Consider the following 18069-nt stretch of genomic DNA (forward strand, 5'->3'; position numbering starts at 1 on the left):
TACTAAATGGTAATTATAATGGTAATTATAAATGGCAGTTACTCAGTTGTCCTGGATTTTTCAAGGATGTTACTAAATGTGACATGAGAATCAATCACTTATTATTTCTGTTTCATTTTGACTGAGGGTTTATGCTCATGTTTTTAAAGTAAAAAAGTTAGTAGTGACTTGGTTTGAAAACAGTTAGCCTTTAGTATTGGTCTTTTTTTTGGAGACTTGAGATAGTTATTATTGTAACTTTTACTTAATGCAATTCAGTGCTTTAAAATCATTGTTTTGGAGGAGAGGGCTTTGGCAGTATCGGAGTCTGCCTTTGTGCATTGGTAACGTTTAACCTAAGAAAAGTGTTTAATTTTACTTTCTGCAGAGTGGCCTCTACTTTGACCAGAGAAACTATAGCAGTCTCAGACATAGCAAACCCACCTCTGCCTACTTCACTCGGGTTTGTCTCAAGCTTTTTGGCTCTGTGTGTTTTATTGTCCAACTCTAACACATTTCTAACCCTCGATTTTGCCTTTTGACTAGTTAGAACTAATCTGTGAACGGCTGTGTGTCCCCTGGTTTGTGGTAACTGAATTCATAAAGTCTGTGTGAGTGTGTCTTCACACACTGGGAGCTATTGAATCACCGTTGTTGTAAGTGAGTACCATTTTCTTCCAGTTTTTTGAAGTGAAAAAACTTAACATATAAAAAAGTTCAAAGAATTGTATAGTGACCATCCATGTGCCTACTACTTAGAGTCTACAATCAATATTTTGCTCTGTTTCCTTTATCGTATTATTGTCTGCCTGTCTGTCCATCCATTGATCCATCTTTTTACGGGGGGGGGGGGGGATGTATTTCAGAATAACTTGTAGGCATCAGTACACATCATGGTGGATGTCTTTCTAATAAAAGCTTACATGTAAAGATTTAAACTGTAAATGGGATGAGAAGAATATAATTATTTGTTTAATGTTAGAACTCTTATTTTTTTCAAGGCATTTGGTACATCAATAAATTTAAAAAACATTCAATACATGGTGCATAGTACATTTAAAATAATTCACTTGTCAAAGCCTGCACACACAACTTACTCTTATTTGCCCTGTCTGATGGGCTTGGGAAAAGGAACTGAAAATTATATTTTCAAATGACGTCAGAAAAAGAAAGATTTAATTCCATTTGAGAGTGCTGTGCCTTGTCGGTGCTTGGGCTTTGTTGTGACCACTACAGTTTATCTGATTAAACTAAGGCACTTGGTCCATGGCTTGTTTTGAGAGACTGGGTTTCTCATCCATTTGGAAAACAGTGTTTATAGTGATGGCTTGGAGCTCATTTACCTGGTTCCTCAGCAGTCAGGCTAAGCCCATCAGGAGTCTGCTGTGAGATCACAGAATGTCCCAGGAACTACTGGCGACCTGCGTGTGGCCACCGTCCTCCACAGACCCTGTGCCGTGACCCCCTTTCCTGGAGTGGTTTCTTGGGCTGCCACACTACCTCCTGACGTTACTGTTGAAACCCAGTAGGACTTAACCCATTTATGGAAAACCATCCCAGGTGTTTTTGTTACTTACCCCTTAAGATGGGTACTCAAAGACTTTTTTTTAACGTTTATTCGTTTTTGAGAGGAGAGAGAGAGTGGGAGAGCAAGAGAGCACAAGCAGGGGCAGGGCAGAGAGAGAGGGAGACGCAGAATCCGAAGCAGGCTCCAGGCTCCGAGCCCAAAGTGCAGAGCCCGATGCGGGGCTCGAACTGGTGAACCGTGAGATCATGACCTGAGCCGGCCAAAGTCAGAGGCTCAACCAACTGAGTGAGCCCCCCGGGCGCCCTCAAAAAGATTTCTAATGACTAATTTTTTTTCACTTGTGTGTTACTTAACTGCCTTAAGCACTCAGGAATTGCTAATAAATTATGCAGTATAGAATAAACGCGGCTTCTGCTTTCGTGTTGGGGAGACCAGTTCTTTTGTTTTGCTAAGTTACGTTGTTCTGTTTTGCTTTTGTTTCTTAACAGTCTTCTTCCCTGTGTAGTGACCCTCTGGCGACCTCAAGGAGTAACAGGGTTAGTACTTTCTGAGAAGTGTGTTGCCTTCATCGCTACCAGTTGCTTTTCTTTGGGTGAGATCGTGCACTTTTTTCATAGGCCTCCTCCACTGCAGATTCTGGTCTGCTGAGAAGTACCAGTCTGGTTCGTATTGCTCTCTTCCAGTGTGTGTACTCCCGGGGAGCCCCTGTCATGGCGCTGACTCTGGCTTGACAGCTTTCCTCCACAACAGTCGGGGACACATGGCTTTGATGCTGTGTGTCCTGCAGGATGTGCTGCCTGTGCTTAACTTGCAAAACTTTATGGTAGTAAAAAGGCCCCTATTTTCCAGATACGGCTGGCTGCTGGTAGGCCCTTGCTTAGGATTGGTTCCTGTAGAGAAGGCCGACCTGCATGGGCCCCACTTCACTTGTGTACTTTTGTGAGATGGCTGCCCATGCACAGCGGCCATGTCTTTCTTTGGGACAGCTGTGGCCTTGGCCACATTAATACCAGGCTCTAATAAAGCAAGCTGACTAGAAAGCGGAAGCCATAGCTCTGTGTAACGTGCGACTTGTGAGCCGGTTGCTTTCGAGCTGTCGCTTGCTTGCTGGGGCCTGTTCTCGTAGACCGGCCCCTTAGGGCTCTGTAGTTTCGTTTTATGGTTGCCGGTGGGCGAAATGCTTTCTGTCCCTCGCTTTCCTTTTCTGCTCAGAGAAGAAATTCATAAGTGTTCCTTCTCCTAGCTTCGTAACACAATGATGGGAAGAAACACTGTAACTAAAGGTGCTATTTAAACGAAGCGTGAGCTTGAAGTTTTAATGGGATCGATGTAGGGCTTCACGCAAAGCAGTGGGTGTTCTCACCTGAGATACCACTCTTTGACGCTTTTTTGGAACTGAGTACTGCAAAGACGTTGTGACATTTTCCAAACAACTTGGATGCTGAATCAATAGACAAATGGCATTTTCTCTGTTCTGTAGGTGTCATTGTATGACGGTGGATTATATAACCCTTATGGGTCTCGAACTGTAAGTCCAACTGGAGGGAGGTGGTGAAGAGGGTGATGTGCAGGTGGGCACAGTTCCCTTACAAAGGAAAAGTCATTTCGTCTGACCTGCAGTTGCTCTGTAAGCAGTGACCCATGAGGTAGCCAGTTGTGACTCTCACCCAAGCTGTGAGCAAGTGCCTGCCGGAAATCATGGCTCAAAGTCTGAAGGGAACATAGGCAGAGGAACCTCTTTTCCTGCTCACTAGTCCCGCAGAAAGAGGATGAGAGCAGTGCTCCTCCGGGCATCCCCTTCCCCTTCTCAGCCTCCTGCCTAGTGATGCTGGGTCTGAAGGGTTGGGGGGGGGGGTAGGGTTCCAGACCAGGGAGTAGCCAGCACCTTCCCTCTGGGAGCCAGCAGCCACTTAGGGTCCAGGGTCCTTAATGTATTCCCAGCAGGAAAGGGAGCTGGCCATTATTGTAAAACCTTTCTTCTTGGAAACTTTATAGCCATCCGAATACAGTTCCTACTCCTCAAGAACGAGTTCGGCCCGAAGCAGTCCTGTGGTGAGCTGTCTGGTCTCTTTGCATGCTTTGTAGACACTTGGGGTTGTTTAATTAACCTGTACTCACGGTTCAGAAGACTGAGCATGTGTGTTTCACTCTCGTGCGTGGATTATCATTGGCCGTCAGAGCGCAAACTCAGGTGTACTAATTTGTCCTAATTGGTGGTTTCTGTACGAATGTGGCTTTGTACATAATTTCATAAATGAGTCTGGAACCAATGCCATTAAAAGTTTAAAAAATGTTGTACTGTCATTTATGTGAACTTCTTGTCTTTTTAGTGGTGATAATTCAAAAGATGGGTTGATCATCCTGAATTTCTCCCCTCCCTCTGTTTCTGCTTCCTGCGTTGAGCCATTTCACTTGCCTGCCAGCACTTCGGGGATCAGTGTTGTGAAAGGAGAAGTAGTAACACAAGCCAGCTTCTAAAAATTGTTACATAAAAGACAAAACTGGGACAGTTCTAATCCCCTAATCTTTCTGGAATATTGAAACATTTTTTATTTTATTAAAAAAAATTTTTTTTAATCTTTATTTATTTTTGAGAGAGAGAGAGAGAGACAGACAGACAGACAGACAGAGTGCAAGTCAGGGAGGAACAGAGAGAGGCAGACACAGAATCCAAAGCAGGCTCCAGGCTCTGAGCTCTCAGCACAGAGCCCGACACGGGGCTCGAACTCACAGACTGTGAGATCATGAAGTCGGACGTTTAACCAACTGAGCCACCCAGGTGCCCCAAAACATTTTTTAAAGTTATAAAAGTGGTATCAGCTTAAGGAAAGTCCAAATTAAAAATCCCTTGACGCTTTCCCCCATTTCTCTTCCCCCAAACGCAGGCTCTGTCCTCGTATATCCTTTCAGAGATACGTTATGCGTGCATGAGTGTCCTTTATTTGACCAGTATGTATATGTATACAGATTGTGCCTCAGCTTGTTTTCTTTACTTAAAGTCTCTTTTTGTATCCATACATAAAGATATATTTCATTCTTTTTTTGACATTTAAAATCTTTTTTGGAAATGTTAATTATTTATTTATTTTTTTATTTTTTATTTTTTTAATTTTTTTTTTCAACGTTTTTTATTTATTTTTGGGACAGAGAGAGACAGAGCATGAACGGGGGAGGGGCAGAGAGAGAGGGAGACACAGAATCGGAAACAGGCTCCGAGCCATCAGCCCAGAGCCTGACGCGGGGCTCGAACTCACGGACCGCGAGATCGTGACCTGGCTGAAGTCGGACGCTTAACCGACTGCGCCACCCAGGCGCCCCTGGAAATGTTAATTTTTTAAGACAGAGAGCAAGAGTGCATCGTGTGTGAGCACAAGCAGGGGAGGGGCAGAGAGAAGGAGAGAGAGAGAGAATCCTAAGCAGGCTCTGTGCTGTCAGTCCAGTGCAGGGCTCAGACTCACACACTGTGAGATCGTGACCTGAGCTGACATCAAGAGTTGTATGCCCACCCTGCTGAGCCACCCAGGCACCCTTGACATTTAAAAGATTTTTTAAAAGTAAACTATGTTCCTTCTTCTACTGAATGCTTTTTGGAGATAGGTTTTTTTGTCAGCACTTTCCTTTTTAATGGCAATCTATCATTTCATTAGTGCATGAATTGTGCATTTCTTTTTGAGGATTTCTTGAATATATTTTATGTTTTGGTACGGGTACTGCTTTTCTTTTTTTGTTTTTAAATTGAAGTATGGTTGGCATCCAGTGTTACATTGCTTTCAGGTTTGCAACACAGTAATTGGACAAGGCTATACGTTCTGTGTTTGCCACAATGCATCTGTCACTGTTCAACACTGTTACAGTTCCATTGTCTGTATTCTCTATGCTCTAGCTTTTATCCTTGCGATTTAGTCATCACATAACTGGCAGTTTGTATTTCCCACTCCCCTACCCATGGACATTTAGGGTTGCCAGAGTTTGGTTACTAAACACTTGCATAGTGGACTTTCTTACACAAGTCTATTTTTGTGTACATATGAGTAGATCTCATGCCAGGTAAATTGCTAATCCTAACATGATGGGGGTCAAAGAGTATATACATTAAAATTATGATGTACGTTGCCGTATTGCCCACCAAGAAGACCGTACTAATTTACTTTTCCAGTGGCAAAGGATGACTTTAAGAACTACCTTGTTATTCTTGACAATGTCAAAATTGGAGAAGTTACTTTTAAAAAAAAAAAAATGTTTATTTTTGAGAGAGAGGGCGTCAGAGGATCCTAAGCAGGCTCTGTGCTGACAACAGAGAGCCCAGTGTGGGGCTTGAACTCACGAACCATGAGATCATGACCTGAGCCAAAGTCGGATGCTTAACTGACTGAGCCACCCAGGCGTGCAGGAGAAATTATTAAAGCAGTTTCTTAACGTTCGATACAGATTGTTTTTGTGGAATGGAGTAAGTGGACTACATAGGTTTTCTTTTATATATGTGTTTGACTCTGTTCCCCTGCCATTTCCAAGTGGCACTTCTCAAGAATTCTGCTCCTTTACTTAACAAAAATGTGCACGGGAATGTTTAAGGAGATGAAGGTTTTTTGATATAAGTGGGGAGTTTACTTTTACCTTACTCCATAACAAAATTCCACTTGGCAATTCTTGGGCCTGGTAGCATTTTTAATGTACCAATGTAATGACCCCTTGCCAACAAAATTACGGTAATGTATTTTCAGTCAAGCATAGAATCTTGTCCTTGTGTGCTAGCTACATGCTATTTCATTTGGACGTTGGGTTCAGAGTTATTATCTTAGTGATGCCAGAATGGTTCCTCAGTGATGCCAGAATGGAGGTAACCTTCACCTGTGGAAGGGGAGTCTTCTAGGGCTGGTGAAATAGGAAGAAAACTATTGGGTGATGTTAGAAATAGCTCTGCTCTTTGCATAGGCATGAATAAAGGAGACTAAGAATCATCATTTCAGTGTCCTTGCTGGTAGGCAATTCTTTGGCTTACGTTATTTCCCCAGAAGATATTCGTGTATTTTCTCTCCCAAACTGAAACGTCAAGTACGCTTACTGACCCCGGGCGGGATCCCAAGGGGCCTGGGGGTTTAAAAAGCATGAAACCCTAGCTGCTTTTGGTTGGTCTGTTTATACCCCAGCCCCTCACTCCTGTCCTCTTTTCTTCTGTAACTTAAATAAAAGATAAAGTAGCCTTTTATTCTGTGTGCTCTTTGGAAATGTCTGTTGGTTTTTAGGGATAGTTTATTACACCTTGAAGTCCCTTTTCTGTCTGATGGTGCGTGATACATGGTGCCAATTAGATGCTCACGTATAGTATTTGCATGCTTCTCGAAACCTTACCTAATGTGCTTACGGTCAGGTGAGACCTGGAGTGAAATCGCCTCGTTTTCATTATCTGCTTTTACCGTCCGTAGTTTACCGACGATGGCAGTGCAAGCGTTGGGTCTTCTGGTCGTGCCAGTCACGGACGAAGGGACAGTGTGGTGAGCGTGGTTTGCATGCAAACACATACAGTGAGTTTTAAACTTGCACCAGCGTATGATCACGTGAAATCTATCGGGAAGTGAAATTTGCATTTGGCAAAATGAGCATTTTCCTCAGATTTTGCTTATATGAATAATTTGCCTTCAGAAATGTGTTCCCGCGACTGCGTATTCTCTGGGGGCTGTGGAAACTTTCATTAGTAACTTGCCTGCTCACACCCCTAATGTGCTAGTCTTTGCGTATTTGAAAGTTTTTCACTTTCTATACTTTGTTGCTATTTCATTCACATGCATTTATGTGCACAGTTCACCACAGACAAGTTTCTCAAGCAAAATTAATGCTCCGCTCTGTGTAAAACTCATAACTGTGGATCACAAATCATGTTGCCATCAGTTGCTTTCTTCGCTGTGTATTTAAGATGTATTGTTTATTGTTTACATATCTTTTAAGACCTGTGAGCTTTTTAAGAGTTGTTGATGGCAAAACTTAAAAATTCTGGTCTTAGAATTCAACTAGCTTAATAATTGTAGAGGCAACAAATAGCTGGGTTAGACTACAAATTAAGTAATTTCAGATTATTCTTTTTGATGAAGCTGGAAGTTTTACAGAGAGCTGATGGCATTTTTGCTACATATAAGAATTGATTTGAAAGTTACATTGCTAAGGATGGTATGTCAGCTTCGAGCTAGAAAAAAGAACCGTGTTTTGTGAAAGATTGTAATAGACGTGAAGTTTTCTTAGAGAAGAGGAACACCAAATGTTTGTGAGATTTATGGCCAAGAATGCAGTGATCTGGTGAAGGCAGTTGTGGTCCATTGGCGAGCCCGCTAGAGCTCATACTCACAGCTGAAGGAGAAAAAACAAGCCAGGCCACCTGAAAGCCCCTGGGAGAGCGATGGCGTTGAAAGGGCAGGGACTTGAAAGTCACGATGCCTGGCTTTGAGCCACTTCCACAGCCTCTTAGTTGTGTTAATTGCAGTTTATTTGCAGTGGGGATGTTAGTGACTGTCTTTGTAGGAGGGCTTAATATATGCATTAAATGAATCAGTATGTGGAAAATACCTACCGCAATTCGGAGACGGTGGGAACCGGTCAGATATTAGGTATGTGTCAATCTAAGTTGTATTACTATTAGCGTGAATAAAAATACTGTTGCTTGACTGCAGTTGCCCTTAGCAAAACTTCACATTGTAAGCCTTTTTTGTCTCTGTGGATGGACTTCCAAATTCTATTCCTGGAAGGGAAGAGTTTTTAAGCAAGGCAGTCAGACAGAGCTGAGGTAAGGAAAGCTGATGAGTGAGGTAAAAAATACTCCTTTATTAATCCAACAAATGTTTAGGGAGTAAAGTGCTGGCGGGCCACACAGACTGGGTTTCTGACCTCCTAGAGCTTATATCCTTGTGAAAGAAGTAGAAGATAAGCAAGCAAAGGAAGATAAAAAGAAAGTAACCCCGGGAACTGTGAAGAGAAAAGCAGGGACAGGACAGGGAACGTGAAGGGACGCGCGTGTGTGTGTGCAAGTCCCTTTGGACGGGGTGGTCAGAGAAGGCTTCCCCAAGGAAAGTGACCTTTGAGCTGAGACATTCCTCCTCGTAATGGGAGGAACCAGCTGCCTGAAGAGCTGGGAGCAGAGCTTTGTAGGCCAGTGACAAAGTCTCAGGTGGGACAAGACACAGTGTTTGGGGAACCCAGAAAGAGGCCAGTGTAGTTCTGTCATTGTTTTGTCCCACGGTTCCTGGTCTTGAGGAATGTGAAAAGGAAGGAAGTGTAGAAATGGGCTGAAAGTGCGGTAGATACCCTGCAAATCGTTCCGCGTCGAGCATACAGGTGCTCAACAGAGTTGATACTGTGACGAACTGTGAATTTGAAATACGGTAGAGGTTTTAGGGAAACACTATTCTGGGGACCCTCCCAGTGAGGATGATGTATGTGCCACACACGCTACCTTTGCTGGCCCTCCGGCAGTAAGTGATCTCTGCAGTATCGAACTCTGGCGAAGGTGAATAAAAGCGTGTTTCAGGGAGCTGTGATTTCGTTCAGGAACCCTTTACATTTCTTTTCTACTTCTTTGAGGATGTTAATTGCATCCGTTTCCTCATTTCATGATACGTTACCAAGCACCTAAAAAAGTTTTCCGCTCATATGCCAATGTTCTTACCTTTTCTGCTCTCTTTTCGTAACCTTTAAAGCCTCTCATTTTTTCTGATTGAAAGGTTTCTGCCGCCGATTATTTTAGTCGCTCCAATCGTAGGGGGAGCGTGGTCTCTGAGGTGGATGACGTCATTATCCCAGATGTGACCCGCGTGAGTGTATTGCATGCAGTGGTTGTGGTGTCTCGGTCTTGCGACTAACGGCTCACACATTAGCTGTTTGAAAGTTAGGAACTTAATTGTAGCATAAAATAGCTATTTGTTTTGGAATGTGTGTATTGATATGCTCTGATTAAAAAAAAAAAACCAAAAAACTTTTCTGTGAAAAATTTCCCCCGCGGAACTTACCAGCAGTTTCCACGATTACCAGTAATTCGCCAATTTTGCTTTATTGCCCCCTTTCCTTCCTTTTTTTCCCCTGAATTATTTAAAAACAAATCCATGTCATTTAGTTCAGTATGCATCTCTAATTGAGAATTTCTTTGTTGGTTTTTTTTTTTAATGTTTATTTTTGAGAGACAGAGAGAAAGAGTGGGGCAGGGGCAGAGAGAAAGAGAGAGAGAGAGAGAGAGAGAGAGAGAGAGAGAGAGAATATCCCAAGCAGGCTCTACACGGTCAGGGCAGAATTCGATGAGGTGTTCGATCTCACAAACCGGGAGATCATGACCTGAGCCAAAATCAAGAATTGGATGCTTAACCAACTGAGCCACCCAGGCACCCCTGAGAATTTCTTTTTCATATTCACTCTACTATTATCATACCTAATAAAATAAATAATTCGTTGGGGTGCCTGGGTGGCTCAGTCGTCTGAGCGTTTGATTTTGGCTCAGGTCATGACCACATGGTTCATGAGTTCAGGCCTTGCATTGGGCTCACTGCTGCCCGTGCAGAGCCTGCTTTGGAGCCTGTGTCCTCCTCTGTCTCTGCCCCTTCCCCGCTCACGTGTGCGCGGGCTCGCTCTCTGTCTCAAAAATAAATAAACATTAAAAAATAATAATTCCTTAAAACCATCTAATACCTAGCCCATATTTAGATATTCCTAATCAGTCTTAAAAGTTTTCTTTTTATTTTGGTGAATCTATGTAGTACTAGGTAGACTTTGAAGGTTGAACAATAGAACGTATTACTTAGCAAAGTATCACTAACGTGGTTACTCAGAGGAATCTGAATAGATTTTAAACATTTGGACCATGGCATTGTTTTGAAGAAATGCTTATCCTTTGCTTTCACATTCATGGGGAAGTGAATTTAGGAAAGATTGCCCAATAGAGATGCCTCGAAGCATTTGTCTTAATGAAGGAACCCCAAACAGCATATACTCCCTGACGGATCTAACAACCTGATTTCCTCTTTGACACCTTCTCTCCCTTGCTGGGATTGGTGTTGTTTTGCACATAGACCGGTGCTGTTCTGATTTTCAAGCACTTTGAAGCAGATGAGAGGTAGTATTTCTAAGCCAAAAAGTTAGTTTTTAAATGAAGAGATATTGATTTACATTTAGCATGTTACTGATTGTATTTATTTGTATTTGATAAACCTTTATTTATTTTCAGAGAGAGGGAAAGGGAGAGGGGCAGAGAGAGAGGGAGAGAGAGAATCCCAAGCAGGCGAAGAGCCTGTCAGCAAGGAGTCCAACCTGGGTCTCGATCCCACTAACACGGGATCTTGACCTAAGCTGAAATCAAGAGTCAGATGTTTAACCGACTGAGCTACCCAGGCACCCCACTGATTGTATTTAAATAGCTGTTTCTGAATGACTTTAATCCTTGTAGTCCTTAAGTATTCCATATCGTTGGGCCTCAAACCTGGCCTTAGAGCAATCCTGTCTTGCCCTCTGTCAGATCAAGGAATCTCAGCATGTGGAGTTGGAAAGCTGGCTGCCAAAAGTCTTTGCTCTGAAATATTGCTCATTTTATTAATTTGCTTAACAACTTGTTCTTTTTTTGTAGATACAAACAATTTAATGTATACACCTTTTTTTCTTAAAAACTTGAATTCTGTTAGCCTCATATTTGTGATGGTGGTTTTGTCCTCCTTACATGTATTTCTTGGCAATTTATCTTAGTAACTACACAGAAGTGAAAAGCTTGATAGTTTAAGAAAAAAATCTTTTCCTGCTTCTACTAATTTAATATAACTCTTTTCTTTTCCCAGATAGTTATTTTGGTTTATTTACATATTTTTAAATGAAAGTTATACATATTTAATGTGTATAACATGATTTGATAGAATAGCCTGTGGGTGTGTGTGTGTGTGTGTGTGTGTGTGTAACCATTATACATGGTTATAGCGCCCTCTTATTTTATAGCTTGTGAGCTAATGATTTTTATCTTTTTTTTCATTCTTGTTTAAGTACCTGTAATGATATCCTTAATTTTACCTCTTGATAAAACCTTAATGTGTTAACTAAAATTTAAATTAAAAAAAAAAGGTTTTACTCTGTTAAAAAAACAAAAACCCTAAAATGCTTGCCATTCCTCTCTCTAGAGCAAAAATTTTCTCTAATATTATTTCTTGTAAAGGGGAACTATAATTCAGTTCATTGTGGATAAATGGGAAGTAGACTTGATATTGCTAAGATCCCCGCCTTTAAAAGGTAAGCTGGGAAATCTGCACTTTTATGCGAAATATTCTGCTTTTAAGACGCTGACAGTGAATTCACAATTTTAAAAGACACTTTCTGGCTTCCCCACTGTGGACCAAATGTATGTGTACAGTCTGCTCCAGTTATAACTTCTGAGCTGGGAGTGCTTGAAAAGGGTGCCAGGCCCTGATTTGGCAAGACTCTTAACACAGTGTTTGTGACTGCTCTAGCCAATGGCCTTTTTCTCTTATCCTATCAGTTAGGCTGGGGAGAAGAATGTAAATGTGCTAACTTTAGTTTTACTGATTATTAATAATTAGTGCATTTCTGAGTGGAGTCCAAAGCCACTTTTGCTTTATGAGATTATTAAAGTTAATTGCTCCCTTCCCTTCTGTAGTTGGGGAATCAGATCTTCAGTTTTCTGGGTTTTTTTTTTCTGTCAAACAGAATTTTTATTAGTGTTATCATATCATATATAAAATTAGAAGTTAATAAATGATTAGACTAATGATTACATTAAACAAATACTATAAATACTTTATTTGACTATAACTTTATAACATTAAAAAATAAGTCGTTTATTCAAATGCCTTAATATAAATACCTTTAACTTCTGATCATATATATTACTGATACATTTGACCAAATGGTGGCTGCATGCTGAAAATTATACACATCAGACATGAATAGCTCAGTCCTTTTAAGAAAATAATTGTAACAAGGTACCGGTCTTTATTTCTAAACAACTTTTAAATGACAGCATCAAAATGTATTTATAACTAAAATGCTCTGTTTCTATTCTATTCTAAAAAAAATTCAGTTGTATTTTACCATTTTGGTCAGGTAAAATTATCTGTCAAACTAAGCAGCCTTATGTTTAAGTGGTTCAAAGGGCCTCTTAATCAGAGAATAAATATCAGAATAAATGCCTTTCTTTGAGAAGAAACAAGGAGTTTCAAAGATTTGACAAGATGTGTATTCTAAAATATTTCTCACATGTGTTAATTTCAACAAATATTCAAGGAGTTCAGATTTAAAGAGAAGTAATGTACAATCTGTAATGTCAAGAGCAAAGCATTTTCAAGCATCCTGGCATAAATAGGGCGAAGGCTTTTATCACTGAAATGTGGGAAAGATTATATTTAATTTTGTTTACTAGTTGATCATGGAAATTCTTCAAGAAAATGTTACTTAAAAATTTATTTATTTATTTATTTGAGGGGGGTGGGCAGAGAGAGAGAGACAGAGAATCCCAAGCAGGCTTGAATTCAGGAACCATGAGATCATGACCTGAGTGGAAACCAAGAGTTGGTCACTTAACCTAACTTTGAGCCACCCAGGCGCCCCTAAGGAAATACTACCTTTGAACCTAAGCTTTCAAATTGGAATATGAAGTTTGCCACCGTGTGCTCTCCTTTTCACATTAATACTAACGTGAAATATTGCAAGCTTGTTAGCTGACTTTCAAGTTCAAACGACCAAACCCCTTCCTTGATCGGAAAATTACCTATTTAATTATTTAAGAGTGCAATGGCATAATGTTTACTTGAAATTTTTTGAGAAGAGTAGGCTACAGTTAACATTAATGAGCAAGTCCTGAGCACCATATTAAGGCGGAAAAAAGCTTTGCTTGCTGTTTTTTGCTTTTGTTTTTGGTATTTTAGTCTACTTTTTTATTAGCCACTTTTTTAACAATTTGATTTACTTTTAATAGTTTTTCTATCTCTAATTTGTTTTACAGAATTGCAACCGTATATGCAGCCTTTGCTTTCTGATTTCTCACTAATGTTACAAAGTTTTTATATTGTTGTGCATATTCATTTTTCCATTGTTACTTATACACAACAATTTTTTATCAGCTCTAGTCACCATGATTTTGCATTAGATCCTCAGGCCTTATTCATCTTATAGCTGAAAGCTTGTAGCCTTTTGCTGTTTCCCTATTCCATGCTTTAATATATTAAACATGATTGACTTTTATTCCATTTAAAAGCCTTTTCAGTACCTGGCAGACTCTGGGTCATCATTATGAACCGTGGCTTGTCATTGCGGTACAGGTGTTTAGACCTCCTGGAGAGAGCACTGGGGCTTTTGGAAGACCAGGTTTCAAGTGGCTTTTTGTCTAAATGGGAGATAGCACGTAGCAGAGCACAAGTCTGAGAAGTGAGAACTGGAGCCTCTGGCCAAGTCACTGCAGCTCAAGAACCTGGACTGCAGCGTCGCTGCTCTTGGCATTTTTTGCTGCCTTAACAATCCCCGAGGTTTGGCGCGTGATCAGTTTGGGTTGCGACAGTTGGGATCTGTCAGAAGACAGTGAAAGCAGTAGGACCGACGTTGCCACGGACTAGTTCAGTGATGCAGCCTCTGAAATGTAAGATCATTCCAAGCTGACTGTTTAAAAAATGGGTGGGTTTGGCGGTCATTTTTGTGAGAGGGGACATGAGCCAGGGTTTTAGGTGGGCCTAGAAGAGTGTCTCCAGATTTTGCTTGTTTTTCTCTGACTCATTAGTAGAAGAGAGGTGGGAGATACTCTGAGGAAAATAAGGCAGTTTTATCCAGACACGGTATTTCTTTCACGCTGAAGAATAACACTTTAAATGTGAGGCAGTGGTTTTAGTAGCATAAATGTGATGGAAGATGATTCCTTTTCGTGGCAATAATCGCCAGTATTAAAAACCACTGTCATTGCTTGTTTGTTTCAAAACGTTTCATGTGTGACTTAAAAAAAAATCAGTTAACTAAAATCAATTCCTTTTAAAGAGTGTTACTGTAAAAAGTGGCAAAAAGAGATCAAAGTCGAAAGTTTAATATAAACGCATTATTGATACAGTACTTTTAATAAAGTAAACACCTTTTATTATAAACAGTGTTTATTATATAAATGCAGAGAAAAAATGAACGTGATAAATGGGCAATGAAAAAGAACAGAAAACCTTTCAAATATGAGGAAATTAGAATGAAGTGAACTGAATAGAACCAGAAATAATGGCATTTTGTATTTTAATAATTAACTGAGGAAAGTTTTCAAATCTTTTTTTTCTAGATTGAGCTGGGAGGGTTGGTCTAGGAGTTGGAGTCTGGGTTGATTTTCATTTAGTTAAGCAATTGGGACAGTAAATAATATGAAGACGGGTTTTAAAATTCACAAAACTGAGATCTGAATCCAGCCCTGACGTTTAGCAGTTGTTCAATTTTCAGGAAGATCTTCTGCCCCTGAACTTCTCTCTCCTCAGCTGCAAGGTCGGGGTTTAGGAGGAGACCTGTAAGATGCCTCTCTCTATGAAACGCTAATCACTAAGGCCTATCTGCGGAAGATAGGCTAACTCAGTCATCATGTCTAGATAATAGGACACTGTGCTGCTGTTAAAGTAAATGAAGTCAGTCTGTAAGTCCAGATGGGGTATGATTCATTTCCTCATTCACCCGGTAAACTTTTAGTCCTTCTGCATGTCAGGTGCTGTTTTTGATGTTGTGAATACAGAAACGAACATACAGACATAGGCTTACTTACATTAAAGATAAAGAGATCAGACAATAAATTAATAAATATCACGGGGTCAGAGATTGATAAATGCCATGAAGACAATGAAGTAGTTTCTTTAATTCCTGAAAGTTGGTAAGGAGAAAAGAAGGTATAGAATGTATCTGAGGCATTGCTCTAGAATTTGTTAAAGACTTGGTGGCTGGTTATCCTTGGATCAAGAATTGGAAGGTCAGGACGTGGTAGGGTAGGCAGAAAGGCTTACTTCACGTACCCTTTTGTGCCATTTCATTTTTTCTTTTCTTTTTGACATGTGTGTGTACTGCTTAAAAAAAACCAAAAAACAAAAAAGCCAAAGAGCTGACTCCCTTAAGGCTGTAGGGGAAATCTTTTTTGATGGTATATTTCACATGCTTTAATCCAGTCGAAACTCTTTGTGGCTAAGTGTACTGGTCTTACCTATGTGTCCTGTGTCCTAATAATGTTTAGAGAATAAAGCTTTTTGGCTTTTGGTTTTATCAGAGTTTTGCTTTTGATGTGTACAAGTTTGTGTGGTTTTTTTTTTTTTTTGTATTAACATTTGCAATGCTAAAACTTAAGTTTATAATTTTCTTTAATGTGTTTCAAATACCATGAAAAGAAAATCTAAAATTCTAAACTGCACAAGGACAGCTTGCTCACTGCATGTCCATCCTTAGGATAAGAATTAACATTCTTGACATTTTGTCTTATGTGTCTCAACTTTTATTTCAGTTTTAATATGTTTACTTTTAGGTTGCAAACAGCAGTTGAACTTGGAGAACTCAACTGTGGTCATTTCTTTTTTTCCTCTAAAAAAAGCCTGACATGCTAATAAGCATCTTTCCTGATTTTTATCTCTGTTCTTTTCTAGTTGGATGAAAAATCTGACAAACAGTATGCTGAAAATTACACAAGAGTGAGTATATACATTCCTAAGAGAATTAAATTCTCCAGGCCAGTTGAACTTAATTTCAACTGCTATTTCATGATCATACTACATGTGAACTGGGGGAGCTACTCTCCCTTTCTCCGTCTATTTCCTGTTCTTGACCCCCCAAATTCCTCCGAGGTTGAATCATGTGAAGCTCTGGGAAGAGAAAAGACCCTGCGTTTTATTTCCTTGAATGTCACTTCTGAAGCTTTGGGCTGGTCTTTTGATTTCCATTGCCTAGAATTGGATCCCGAGGAGAAGCCATTAAACACTGAAAATGAAGTGGAATGCTAGTGACCAACTCTGAGGGTTTCGTTTTTGTTTGCTTTTGGTTTTTTTCCTTAATACACATTTTTCTTTGGAAGTAAAATAACTCCTTTCTAGGACTTGTTTTGTGTTAAAGTCTCTATCTTCTGGAAGTACTTTCAGAAAGTCATTTTAGGGAAATTATCAGGATTCATTTCATGCTGTGCCTAAAAAAGATACAGCTGTTCTGTCCAGTAGGGGTACGATGCAAGCCACAAATGTACCCCACATATGTAAGTTTAACTTTTCTTTAAAAAAAATTTTTTTTTAATGTTTATTTTTAAGAGAGGGAGAGACAGAGTGTGATTGGGGCAGGGGCAGAGAGAGAGAGGGAAACACAGAATCCGAAGCAGGCTCCAGGCTCTGAGCTGTCAGCCAGGAGCCCGAGGCAGGGCTTGAACTCATGAACCTTGAGATCATGTCCTGAGCCGAAGTCGGACACTTAACAGACTGAGCCACTCAGGCGCCCCAAGTTTAACTTTTCTAGTAGCCTCATTAAGACAGTAAAAAGCAACAGTTAAAGTTAATTTAAATAATTTATTTAACCCAAATATCCAAGATATTTCAGTGTAATTAACATGAAAAATTATTAATGAGATAATTTACCTTCTTTTTTCCATACTAAGCCTTTGAAATCTGGTGTGTATTTTACACTTAAATGTCAATTTCGTCTAGCCATATTTCAGATGCTGAGTAGCTGCATGTGGCTAATGGTTAACTCTATTTGGTTGCTGCATCATGTGTTCATCCAGTAGCGTATCTCACATGTAAACTAACTGTGGGAATAGCAGTCTAAATTCATAGTGATACACAGTTTGCTCGAGCTGCAAATATTGCTTCCAACTTTATCAGAGTATTAGAAAAAGAAAAGATTCTAAAGAAGCAGCCTCAGGAACTCAGTAGGAGGACTGCTAATTAGCATACCAGTTATAAATCCTGAACTGTTTGAAATTAATCTCGTGTGCTCAGTATTGTTTACAATATACCAAAGATAGAAAAAAACTCGCACGCAAGCCATTTCCTTTGTCATTATGAATTCTAGACTACAGTAATGTGTTGGAGGGAACAAGGTTATGCTTCGTATTCCCCAGGCCCTTCTCTGGATACCCCTTTCCCAAAGCCAACCTGTGTTGTCCGCACGTCTCATCCACAGGTGTTAGGTGTCCCCCGCCCCCACCCCACGTTCAGCTTCCACAGCAAACGTCTTTGTACAGAAACAAGACTTAGATGTGTCCTCTTTCTCTTTCTCTAGCCTTCGTCTCGGAACTCTGCCTCAGCAACAACCCCTCTAAGTGGAAATTCATCCCGACGTGGGAGCGGAGACACCAGCAGCTTAGTAGACCCAGACACCTCATTAAGTGAATTGCGGGTAAACCGCAGTCTTTGGTTTGCTTTTTACAAACAGGTTTTCGGCTTCTTTGTAGTAGAGTATACTGGAGCTATTTAACACTTAATGGGACTTAGTGGAAAGAAAAGGAGCATGAGTTCTTGAAAAAATACTGTTAAAAGTTCGGGAATGTGACTCAGATCTGAAAGGAAAGAGATGAGTTCATTCTTTTTTCTGTTCTCTTTCTTGAACATTTGATGATATTGGAA

At 40.3% G+C, this 18069-nt stretch overlaps 1 protein-coding gene across 22 annotated transcripts in view; it reads left to right on the forward strand.

Moving 5' to 3' along the window:
• The window catches only part of LRRFIP2 (LRR binding FLII interacting protein 2), a 106981-nt gene that overhangs the window by 52537 nt on the left and 36375 nt on the right, over positions 1-18069 (forward strand). For 11 of the 22 annotated variants that reach the window (XM_043595779.1, XM_043595778.1, XM_043595784.1 and 8 more), the window contains 9 exons: positions 368-442; positions 1996-2043; positions 2125-2169; positions 2988-3035; positions 3503-3559; positions 6931-6999; positions 9214-9303; positions 16108-16152; positions 17726-17842. In XM_043595779.1, coding sequence (XP_043451714.1) covers positions 368-442; positions 1996-2043; positions 2125-2169; positions 2988-3035; positions 3503-3559; positions 6931-6999; positions 9214-9303; positions 16108-16152; positions 17726-17842 — 594 coding nt within the window. The remainder of the gene's footprint in view (positions 1-367; positions 443-1995; positions 2044-2124; positions 2170-2987; positions 3036-3502; positions 3560-6930; positions 7000-9213; positions 9304-16107; positions 16153-17725; positions 17843-18069) is intronic. The other 11 variants (XM_043595792.1, XM_043595795.1, XM_043595797.1 and 8 more) reach the window with 2 other exon arrangements.

This window comes from Prionailurus bengalensis, chromosome C2 (genome assembly GCF_016509475.1).
Source record: "Prionailurus bengalensis isolate Pbe53 chromosome C2, Fcat_Pben_1.1_paternal_pri, whole genome shotgun sequence".
Classification (NCBI taxonomy): domain Eukaryota; kingdom Metazoa; phylum Chordata; class Mammalia; order Carnivora; family Felidae; genus Prionailurus; species Prionailurus bengalensis.